The sequence below is a fragment of the Schistocerca cancellata genome, chromosome 6 (genome assembly GCF_023864275.1).
Source record: "Schistocerca cancellata isolate TAMUIC-IGC-003103 chromosome 6, iqSchCanc2.1, whole genome shotgun sequence".
NCBI lineage: Eukaryota > Metazoa > Arthropoda > Insecta > Orthoptera > Acrididae > Schistocerca > Schistocerca cancellata.
In genome coordinates, this window is record NC_064631.1 from 371,195,787 (window position 1) to 371,208,372 (window position 12,586).

At 44.8% G+C, this 12,586-nt stretch overlaps 1 protein-coding gene across 1 annotated transcript in view; it reads left to right on the top strand.

The window, feature by feature from the left end:
* The first annotated feature begins 10,416 nt into the window (after positions 1–10,416).
* Positions 10,417–12,586, top strand: part of LOC126088335 (dynein axonemal heavy chain 10) — a 1,153,099-nt gene continuing 1,150,929 nt past the window's right edge. The window contains exon 1 of the mRNA XM_049906469.1: positions 10,417–10,454. Within this exon, the coding sequence (XP_049762426.1) occupies positions 10,417–10,454 (38 nt within the window). The remainder of the gene's footprint in view (positions 10,455–12,586) is intronic.

Genomic DNA, 12,586 nt, shown 5'->3' on the forward strand with positions numbered 1-12,586 from the left:
CTGGTCTTAACCTTCATTAGTCATTGTCCTTTACCCACTTGTCCCCTTTCCTGTCATACTCCACTAGTGGACTCACAGTCTTTTCTACTCTTCTCCTTTTTGTGCTCTTCCCTCCCTACCACCACCCACCATCTAATGTCCCTATTGCACCTAACTGCCCTACCCTCTCTCCACCTTATCTCTGTAGGCTGTCACAAACAGCACTTCATCGTCCCCCACCCATACCTTGATCTCTCTCCCCCTTTCTACCACAGCCTTCTTCTTAGCCCCACCACCCAGATTGCTGCTCCCATCATGCTTAGTTGCTCACAGTACACAGTTTGGCCCAGACAGCCAAAGACAGTGGTCAGATGTGTTAGCTGCATTTGCATGAATGTGTATGTGTGTGTGTGTGTGTGTGTGTGTGTGTGTGTGTGTGTCATTGATTTCAGAAGAAGGCCTTCTGACCGAAAGCTTACGCGTTTAGTAGACTTTTAGTTGTTCCTGTCTGCAACTCACCATCTTCGCCATATGGTGAGTAACAATCGATCCTTTTCATTATATTGTTATTATGCCATACGGGATTTTCCATTGTTTAATTTTACATTTTTTCTTTCACTAATTTTGCCTCTGTTGTAACATGCTTCTATGCCATTTTTTGGTGTTCTGTGGACATATGTAGTCAAATTTGGTTTTAATGGTCTGAAAGAACCCTTGAAATTCAGCAGATTCCTGTAATCCAGGCTGCCATTCTACAGCTAATAGTGATGTTTGAAAGGCACTTAATGTTTCCTTATTTATTACTATTTTTGTGGATACATAATTAGAATGCCAGGAAATAGCTGGTTGATTATAGACTTTTTTTATATATAAAGTTCCATAGCAGAGTTCATTGGGCCTGCTGCGGCTCCTACAAACCTTGCTGTGATGTGAACAGACTTTGTGACTGGTTTTCTTATGTTGCTGTATTTTAAGGAACTTTTTGTGTGCTTTTTGTTGTTGTCTGTATTCATTCATTGATACATCATGTTCCATAAATCTCATTCTGCTGGCCAAGTTAAGATGTACATTAGCAGCCAGAAGGAGGCACTGTAGGCTGCTTATGTGAAATGTGCAAATAATAAATTACTGCAGGAGAAAAGTAGATGGTTTAAAAAAAAATCACTGCATCCCTTTTGTAATTCCAGCTGCTGTTTTTATCTACTACTTCATGCTAAGCACTTATGTAACCTCACTCATTTTAGAGATCACGGTCATCTGTTTACATTCTGGAATAAAAAACTGATTGATATGAGCAATAATGTGAACTTTAAGTTACATACCTGAGTCCATAGACTCTTGATAAAATATGGAAGGCACATCTTTGGATTTATGATATTCTGCCTGATTTCATTGATTGCTGAAAATCTGCTGACAACTTTTCTATGTTTTCACTTTTGTTATCTCTGGAGTGTTTTAAAGGAAAAGTGGATTTTTTAGCATTGTAAGAATAATTTTCTGGAAAGATATTAAACTCTCATCTCCTGTGTGTTCTTAATAAACTTCCTTCCATTGTTCATGTAGTAAATTCCATCTGAATGGTATAGCTGAATCAGCATTTACAATTCTGAGTAACTGGGCTTTCTCTCTTCTTTAACTAAACATGGTTAATGAAGATGGTTGATTACTGCCCTAAGATCGTCATAGTCAAATAGTAGGAATGTGATGGGTTACTATCCCGAACTCAAGCCCTTCCACTTTATATTTCGAAACATTTGTATATTTAAGTACAAACATCTACATGTGTATATACAACAAGTCACATAAACAGACTGAATCATCTCAAACTTTTTGTCCAAAGAAATCACGAGCAGAGAGAGAGTCCTCATTTGCATATTGATGTTTATATCGATGCCACACAACCCACTCTCTCTCCTCTCCCCTCCCCTACAGTACGGAGAACTTGTGATTAGTCCTGGGGGAAGGAGGGGGGATAGTGTCTGCATCGTATTCAAGGACGTCCTGGGGTCCGGAAGCTGGATGATTGGTACCTACATGATGTCCGGTGATGAAGTTGGTGGTGGAACATGAAATCATAGGTCCATCACGAAGTCCTGCAGATGGCGTGATCGGGCGAGGTGACAGCCGGCTCGAGAGAAAGCCGGTGGGCTGAAGTATGGAGAAGAACCTAAATGTGGAGAGAGAATTCGAATCTCACCGAGTGGAAAGATGACGGCACATAGGAGGGTTGGGTAGCAGTGTTGAGGGAGGGCGAAACACTGTAGTACCTCGACTTCCAGGTGCTCGTCTGATAACGGAGAGTTCGAATCCATCAGAAGGATGAGAGGAGGGTTGGGTAGCAGTGTTGAGGGAGGGCGAAACACTGTAGTACCTCGACTTCCAGGTGCTTGTCTGATAACGGAGAGTTCGAGTCCATCAGAAGGATGAGGACATGGCCGTTATCTGCTATCAGCGAGATGTCTTGTACACGATGTGGTGGAACTGAAGCGTGAAACGCGATTTTAGGAGGTTTGACCTCAGCGTGGGTGGCGTGGTTTGGAAAACCTGCTAAAGGAGAGTCACTTGAACTATCTGGGAAACCAGCAAAACGAGAGTCGCTAGGGCTGGACACTGATGAGGTACCATGGGCTTGAGTGACTTGTGCCATATCATTCAAGGAGTCCAAAACATGGCGGGGGCCTAGGTCATCAGTCATGTCGGGAGAGCCTGATGCTAGAGAATCAGAGCTCACAAATGCAGGTTTGACCCAATGCAGTGAAACTGACTGTAGGGTCTTCTTGACAAGAATGCTGGATGTTGAATCTCATGTTGCAGAACCTTGAAGTGGCCCTGGTAGGGGGGCTGTAAAGGTTGGTGTATGGTGTCATCCTATAATGTGGCAACAGTCTCAAAGAGAAGCAGGCATGTAGGAGATCAGTGGGATGTGGCTAACCCATGGATAGAGGCATATGTGCTTGAAATGCATACGGAAGTGGCTACTGAGGTCTGGGTGGAGGGAGGGAGGGGGAAATCATTCTGAGCCATGGGCTGGAATAGTTGACCTGGCAGGATGGAGTTTTCCCTGTAAACCACCTCCACCTGGATGTCTGGTTTGTGCGTTGATCTCAACCCTAAAAGAACCCAAGGTAGAGCTTCTGACCAAAGGCAGTTATGGCATCTGAGGGCAGTCTTTATAAAGAGTGGTGCCACCGTTCTACCAAACCATTGCTCTGGGGATGGTACAAGGTGGCGTGGATTTTGTGGACACTACACATGCGTCACAGCAAAGTGAAAGGGATGACTCGAATTGCTGGCATTGGTCAGCTGTGATTGTGGCTGGGCAGCCGAACCGGATGATACAAGAGGAGATGAAACTTTTGGCAACTGTCTTGGCTGTGATGTTTGGCAAAGGTATGGCTTCCACAAATTGGAACAAGTGATCAGTATAAGACAAGGTTTATCTAAAACCTTCTGATGGCAGAAGGGGGCTGATGAGATCAATATGGATGTGCCTGAAACATCCTGGAGGAATGCAAAATTTACCCAGTGGGGCAACAGTATGGTGGCCGACTTTATTGTGTTGACAAGGGATACAGTTGTGTGCCTACATGTGGCATTCTCTTTTTATATCTTTCCAGATAAAGTGCTCGGTAATGAGCCAGGTAGAGGCACGAATGCCTGTATATACAAGGTTGTGTAAGGCATCGAAAACTTCACGGCGTAAGGGAGCTGGCAACACCAGCTGTAAGACCCCAGTTGAAGAATCGCAGCAGACATCGTCGGTGATGCCGGGGAATAATGCCTTGGTGAATAAAAGTGAGTTGGTTGGGTCCGCAAGGATTGCTTCAGTGCTTCCATCTGTTGCCTGGAGAGCAGCTATATTAGACAGATCGATGGTGTTGGACACTGCATCGACGTATGAGAAAAAATCGGCAGCAATATTATCTGTGTCCTTGGTATAGCGGATGTCTGTCGTAAACTGAGACACCAAGTTGAAATTGTGGAAACGACGAGGAGATGGGTCCTCTGGAGGGTTTTGGAAGGCATCTGTGAATGTTTTGTAGTCCATGAGGATATAGAATGTGTGCCCTCCAACATCGAGGTGGAAATGTTTAACAGCCTCATAGAGGGCCAGGAGCTCCCTATTGAAGGCGGAGTATGTCTTCTGTGTGGCAGAGGAGAAGTGCAGGTGTGATATGTTGTCACTGGAACCTCATTGCAGGACAGCTTCCGCTGCTGTGTCACTAGCCACCGAGGTAATGAATAGTTCGGCAGAGGTGTCTGGGTGGTCGAGTGTCACAGTCTGGGCTAGAGAAACCTTTAGCACCTTGAAGACATCGAGCATGGGGTCAGTCCAATGGATGGGTCAGAGTCCCAAGGTTTGCTTGCCTGACAGTGCATCCATGAGAGTAGCTTGTACTACAGCTGATGAGGGCAATTGATGGCAGTTGTAGTTGACAGTGCCAAAGAATTGGCACAATTCTTTGTATGTCAAAGGGGGTGACATAGACGAGATGGCCTGCACACGAGCTTTTGGGGGTTTTATACCATCGACAGATACTGTGTAGCTGAAGAAGGTTACAGATGTCTGCCGTAATTGTGACTTATCTTTGTTAATTTCTGCACTGTTGGACTCAAGGTCTTCAGTACCGTGGATAAGTGACACTTGTGCTCCTTGGTTGTCTTACTTAACATGAGTATGTTGTCTAGGTATGCAAAACAGAACTTGAACTTTCACAGTGTGGAGTCAGTAAATCGTTGCCACGTTTTGGCAACATTTTTAAGGCCGAACAGCATGTTATGGTACTGGAAGAAACCTAGTGGTGTGATAATTGCAGTCTTGAGTATATCCCCCTGTGCTGCGGGTAACTGGTCGTAGGCATGTTTACAGTCAGTTACAGTGAAGATTGAAGTGCCTGATAACATGTGGGTGAAGTCACTGATGTTTGGCACTGGATAATTGTCTGTTATGATCCTCACAATTAAATGCCTGTAGTCTCCATACATGCAAAATGAGCTGCCGTGTTTGGTAGCGAGGTGAATAGGCGACAACCAATTACTGTCTGACAGCTGTAGTATACCTGCACAAACAGATCATTGATTTGCTGTTGTGCCGCACATAATTTAAGAGGGTTGAGGTGTCTGACTTTATGTCAGATAGGAGAGCCGTCAGTAGTAACTATCTTGTGCACTGTCCCATCCATGACAGAGAATACTGAATGCTGCACATGAGGGGGTTCCTGGCTAACAAACATGTCTGTCGTGTGGAGAGTATGCCCATGGATTGAAATATGATGATTTAAGCGAGTAGGGAATGGCAGTGCGAAAGTGACATGTTTGGCTCAGGCGTGTGATGTGCGCGAATGCTGGGGAACTGGTAGTGTGCACAGTGAGCAACGAGCAGGAACACATAGTGAGTGTCAACTGTCTTTAGTGCACGTGGCAAAAGCATGGGATTGAGCACTGCTGGGTGAGCTTGACAAACAGAGGTGTTGGCTGAGCCATGTGGCTGGCGTGCAGGAGAGGGTGATCAACATGCAGTGTGTCAGGCCGCGTGGAGGTGGTGAGCGTGTCGTGTTGTGAGGGCAGGGTTGGCGTTCAGGCATGCTGTCTGGTACACGCGACACAGGGAAGGACATTCATGGTGTGGGAGGTGTGCCTGCCACAAAAACCAGTTCATCACATGCAAAATGTTTCATAGGACTGACCTGAGAAGCAGCTGAGCTGGAGTCAGAGGAAGAAACTCGTTGGCTCCATGACTTGTAGTTTCTGCAGCTGAATGCGGGCAGAGGTGAGCTTGCTGGAGGTGAGTAAAAAGCAGCATTGGGAAAATGGGGTGAATGTAACAGAGTGCAGCGTAGGGGGATGCCTGTCTGATCCCCTGCAGGGTCCTGCATCTTCTGTGCCCTGCGGACAGCGTTTCGGTGCTGGCAAGGTGATCTTCACTTCTGTGCTGCATCGCAAAAGACCTCGTGAAACCAGCAGTATGGGTTGAGTTGGATGTGGGGAGGCAGAGACTCGGGGAGGGGGGGGGGGGGGGGGGGCTTGTCATTATCAATTTCTTTGGGTAGGATACTGGCACATACGGGATGTGCACAATCTGGGAATATTTGGAGAGTGGGGAGTGTGAGTGCAGCCCTCCAGGCATCATGGAAGACAAAGCTGTGGAGCAGGCTGTGCCCCTACTAGCAAACAGGCGAATCTCCAGTGCAGGCATACCAACCTGAGGCAGAGAATGCTGTTACAGGGGAGAGTATGACTGATCAGCAATCCATAAGCGCGATCTGATTGACTCGGAAGAATGTGGTAGCAGGTGTATCTGGAGATTGGTGGGTAGCTTAGCAGACCACACCACTCAGAGCATTATATCTGGTATAGTTTGCTCATTGGCCAGTAATCGTAGGTGGCACTAAAGTTTTGACAGTGGCCTCTAGGTGTTCTTCATATAAAGTTTTTAGGATGACCTCCTGGGGGGGAACAGGCGAGGGGCTTGATAATCGTCTTCTTGGTGAAGTCATACTTCGGAGCCGGTGGCGGATAGAGGAGCAGGTCACAGATCAAGTTTGAGTCGCTGTGAAGGTGTGTCATGAGGTACAGGAACCAAGAGTTGTCATCAGAATCGTGGTATAGCTCGAAAATGTGCTCTGCCAAAGCAAACTACAACAGGGTTGTCTTCTGACAGCAGCAGCAACTTCAGCAGGCACATGGGAAGAGTAGACGGAGGAGAATAAGAAATCTCTGGGAACACCGAATTGTCTTTGTGTGCTGCGAAATTTCATTCCAGCCAGGGAATGGTAGCATGGCAGTCTGGTGCAGCAGGTGTGGACGGTCCTGCAGAGGGAACGGGCATAGTGGCGGAGAGGGGGTGGGGTATAGGGTCCAAAAACACATTTCTCACAATTGCCATGTTTTTGATCACTGGGCATACCTGTTGCATCGCGGAAGCCCATTGCAACAGTCATGGTTGGTACCTTGGAACAAACAGGCAGAAGGGTGGCAGGAATCGGGCTCCCTGAAACTGATACGCCAGCCAGGGGCATTGCATTGAAATGCCCAACTTCGGAGAAAACGCAGGAGGCTGTCGCGGCAGGCACAGTAAGTCCATGACACACAGCATGAGCAAAGTTTGTTGTGCGATGATGTATGTCGCCGGATGGGGGTGGGGGTATGTGTCCACCGTTTGCACAACACTAGCAGCAGGTGCTGGATCATAAACTAAACTCATGCTGTTATGGTCAACCGGCTGCGAAGAAGTCCTGGGGAATGCCTGTGGTGCACTATTAGTGATGATATGTCCTTGGCTATTATTCACGGGAGTCATAACAGGTGCAGAGGACAGCTGATTGAAACATGTTACATGTTGCAGTAATGACGGCATTGTACACAGCACCACGGTAACGCTTGCTGGAGCATGCTGTGAATGAATGTTTAACTGCAAAGGCAACCTAACCTGTGCATTCAGTTTATGATCATGAGAAACACTGTTCTGAATATCGTCTGAGTTGAACTGCACACAGTGACCAGCACAATTCAATGATACAAACCTTGAGTACATTGCTATGGCTGGAGGTGTAGTGATTAGCTGTTGTGGTGAGATGAACATCTCATGTGATGTGGGTGTAGTACATGGATTATAGTCAGCACAAGAAAATCCAGTTGCAGGAGGCGTTATGAATACATCAAAAGATTTGGTTTAAGCTTCCAAGTCCACAGGGAAAGTGATGTGCAGAGAATTCATGGCAGTAAATAATCACTTGTAGCACAGTGAACCAGCTTTGGAGATATGGAATGTACTCAAAATTCATAATGGGGTCACCACTGTGGGAATGTGATGGGTTACTATCCCGAAATCAAACACTTCCAGTTTATATTTCGATACAGATGTATATTTAAATACAAGCATCTACACGTGTACATACAACAAGTAGCATAAACGTACTGAATCATCTCAAACTTTTTGTCCAAAGAACTCACAAGTGGAGAGAGTCCTCCTTTGCGGGTTGATGTTTGTATTGATGCCACAAGATAAACCATTTACTATCGAGTTAACATCTGTTTCATGAAAGACAACAGGAATTAGTGCAACAGTGATTGATAATTTATTCTATATCCGTTTTTAGCTGGGAACATGACTATGGGTAACAAACCAATGTTGGCCAACAGTGCCCTCACCCAGTACTTTTAGTAAAATGAGTGTTATCCAAGATGAAATTAATATTGAAGTAGGCACATATAATGATTCCCTAATTATTTCTACTAACTATTACAAATGCTCTAATTACCTGGTGAAGTTTAAAATGTTCTGCCATGAGCCTTTAGATTGTCAGAACTAAAATTACTGCAGTACTCATTTATCACTATGGCCTGAAATTTTATTCCATTTTTTATGTATATAGCCACTTCTCCTTTCCTTAAATTATGCCTACAGTAATCTCATAATGACTGTTATCCTTTTAGGTACATATGTTCAGTTTCTGTGACTTCCAAATGATGTTTTGTTGCACATAAAACAGATGAAGAACTACCTTTCAATTCTTCAGTTACTTTTAGTTACATGAGAAGCACATCTTTCCCATGTATTATGCTTGTTATGTTTTCATTTAAAAGTCCAAATTTATTTTGATAAGGTATTCCACAAAGCGGAGAGAGCATAGTTTTACTTAAGTGAAGTTTGCCTTGTAGTTTGTGCAAAAATTTGTTCAACGAAAGTAATGTCAGTGGGAAAGAAATATAAACGGATTGAGTGCCAAATAGGAGGAACAAAGTTAGAACAGGTGGACGGTTTCAAGTACTTAGGATGGATATTCTCACAGGATGGCAACATAGTGAAAGAACTGGAAGCGAGGTGTAGCAAAGCTAATGCAGTGAGCACTCAGCTACGATCTACTCTCTTCTGCAAGAAGGAAGTCAGTACCAAGACTAAGTTATCTGTGCGCCGTTCAATCTTTCGTCCAACTTGGTTGTATGGGAGGGAAAGCTGGGTGGATTCAGGTTACCTTATCAATAAGATTGAGGTTACGGATATGAAAGTAGCTAGGATGATTGCAGGTACTAGTAGATGGGAACAATGGCAGGAGGGTGTGCACAATGAGGAAATCAAAGAAAAACTGGGAATGAACGCTATAGATGTAGCAGTCAGGGCGAACAGGCTTAGATGGTGGGGTCATGTTACACGCATGGGAGAAGCAAGGTTACCCAAGAGACTCATGGATTCAGCAGTAGAGGGTAGGAGGAGTTGGGGTAGACCAAGGAGAAGATACCTGGATTCGGTTAAGAATGATTTTGAAGTAATAGGTTTAACATCAGAAGAGGCATCAATGTTAGCACTGAATAGGGGATCATGGAGGAATTTTATAAGGGGGACTATGCTCCAGACTGAACGCTGAAAGGCATAATCAGACTTAAATGATGATGATGATGATGATGATGATGATGATGCAGTTAATTGAAGGAGTTAAGTTTTAATTGTAATTTCTGTAAGTTAAACATCAAACAATGTATAGTAACAGTGCCTGTTATTGTGAGGATATATAAGGGCCTGATTTTTGGCCCTGAGACAGTCCATGGCCGAGTTTCAAACAAGAAACCTGTGTTGGTTAGAACAACAACAATGCATCAACTTAACTGTGAAATAAGTGTTACACAATTGGGCCATGTGTTAAAACAATGACAGTGTCTGTTCAATTTATTTGAAAGACTGTGAAATCTGTGGTTAGGATTTTACTGCTCATACAGTAAACTATTGTAGCAGTATGTGGATGTTTGCCTGCAACGTATTAATAAGGCTTATCAAACGTTAAACAATAGTGCACTGGCCATATAACTGTGTGTTATTGGGGGATTGTGAACAATGAAAGTAAAGAACTGTGAAACACAAATGTGCACCTGTCGGCGACATCATTTAAAGTAGTCAGTGTTGTACTTCCTCCTTCAAGCAAAACAGAACATCGACACTGAGGACAACCGATGATGAAATAAAGCAGGTGAAAATCACAAAGTCACCAGGGTACTCACAGGCCTGTAGTCCAGGCGGTATTGCTCTGGTGGCTGGCCCACACATATGCTGTTGGCAGAATATTCAAAGCACAGCATGACAGAGCAGCCTAGTGCCCTTGGGGAAAGGGTGCTTTACTGATGGGTGGGTGCCAGGGTGACTGTTAACAGATCCGTGGCCTCTGTGGCAGATGCTGTAGGCAGTGACAGTAGCAGTGGAAGGATATTCTGGGCAAGAACTGGTGATGTATGGGAGTGGAAGTGGTGCAGCTGTAACACACGTGGAGGCCGCTCCCCAATAAAGTACCATAAGACAGGACCAGTGACAAGCATCTCAGTGTGGTGCAACTGTGCTGTTGGTGAAGATGGCAGGGAAGCATCATGGGAAGGTCCTTCAGCAGGAACTGGAGGGGGGAGGGGGGGTTGAACCCCAGATGAGAGACAGGAGGCAGCAACATTCTCAAGATGACGGGTCCGTCCCCACAGCAGGGCACCCCACGAGGGTGGGGCAGGTGCTGAGGGACAAGGTGGCTGCAGACCCGTGGCTCTCACTGTGGTGCACCACCAGCCCATCACTGGTATGCACCAAAGGAGGTGACCTCAATAGCTGTTAACCATGGCTGGAATCCACTTTGATCAGTGGCTGAAACCCTGAGCCCTGACCGCGGAACAAGGAGCAAACTGGGATGAGGGCTGCATCGACAGGCATTGGTGGGCCAGCATGAGCAGATGTAGGACAGTGCGTGGCTGACAGCCGTGCAGCATCTCAGATGGACTCCGATCCCTCACTGATGTAAACCTGTCAGAATTCAAAAAGCGTAATAGTTCACAAAGGATCAGAAGGTCTGTCTGGAGACTTGTCTGGCCAGCCATACTGAACAAGGAGAACAACATGGCACAAAACCAGATTGGCAGCTACAGCAACTACAATCCATAATACTTAACCCTTCCACTGTACATTGAGCCTCAGCAACTAAGTGAAAACAAAGGAGTTCATTTTGATCAAGTCTATGCCATGTATCTGTATGTGAATCATTTGCATATAGACAGAATCTACTCTCATCACTGAAGTCAACAGAGCACCATTCCACTCTCCAGTCAACTCTTTCTCGATACCAGGGTAGACATGGTTCGCGGTGTTGTGTTGTCAGTTGTAGCCTGACCAGCAGCACACATGATCTTGATCCTGATGCAAGGTGACAATTCCCAATGATCACTGATGGCAGAGCAGTTGCAACATGTGCCTGGATTTCATCCCTGGATAATGTTTGGTTGGCCACATTTGTATGCACAATGAATCAATCTTGGCTTTCTTCTGTACTATGTGGACATCCAGAACATTTTCTACAGCTGTGGGAATGTTGACCACTGTTGAAAAAAGTGTACTCAGCATGTGGAGAAGTCCATTAATACATCCATCTAGCTTCCTGCAGGCCCACAATGCAACCTTATCCAAATGGCCAAAGCTGTTCAACAGGAGTATGTATTCATTGGTGGGACATGGTTGAACACTAGAATGAATATTGCAAATACTTTCACCTCTAAATTCAGCACAGTTACTGCTTGCATAGTCAAAACAGATGGTGAACAGACCAGCCTCCTGAGTACAACCTGATCACCGACGATCGTGACAGATGGATCAACATTACTACAGCCCCTCAGTATGCACATACTGTCATCTAGTAGCACTGAAAACAGTCATTGAGAGTGTACTTTTTTCAACCATTTATGTCTCTCTACCTATTCATTTTTTATCTCTCTCTCTCTCTCATGTTTCACTCCTCATTTCTGCAATTACCACATGATTCAGATTTCAGTTTGCTTCTGCTACTGAAATCCTATTGTCTTCCTCTCTCCTTCTCCCAATTACAATCAAACCTTTTTCAAGCCTCTCACATCTTACCTTCTAAATGTTGCTGTAGTCATTTCCTCTCTTCCCTAAAATCCAACAATCTGGGCAACTACCCATAAACTGCCAGTCTCACTAAGTGCCAACATGAAAATTAGTGAAATTTTTTGTTCTGTTGAGTGTATGCATTTCCTCATTTGTGTTTACTGTTGTAAATGTCACAGTTATGATTGCTAAATGTTATGATATGGTAAAGCAACAATAAATGATATTATGAGGAGCATCAGCAATATAAAGAGAAGGATAAATCGCTACTCACCCTAAAGGTGACATGTTGAGTTGCAGACAGCCATAATATAAAGATTGTTACGTGTTTAGGTTTTGGTCAAAGCCTTCTTTAGAAAAGGAAACACACACACACACACACACACACACACACACACACACCTTATGCACACATGATCCATCTCCAGCAGCTTGGTTTGGAATACAACTGCCATGTGAAGAAAAGTAACAACTGGAGGGGTTGGGCCAACAGACAGCACTCTTCTCTCTCCCAGCCCATAGTCTGCTGTCCCTTCCTCTTCCTCAACTGCTTCAGGCTGCTGCTTTCATTGATGTGACAGTTGCATTCTGGTCTGAGCTGCTGGAGATAGTGGTCACGTGTGAATAAGGCATGCTTGCTTGTATGAATGAATTTGTGTGTGTGTGTGTGTGTGTGTGTGTGTGTGTGTGTGTGTGTGTGTGTGTGTGTGTGTAACAATCTATCATTTTCCTTATATTATT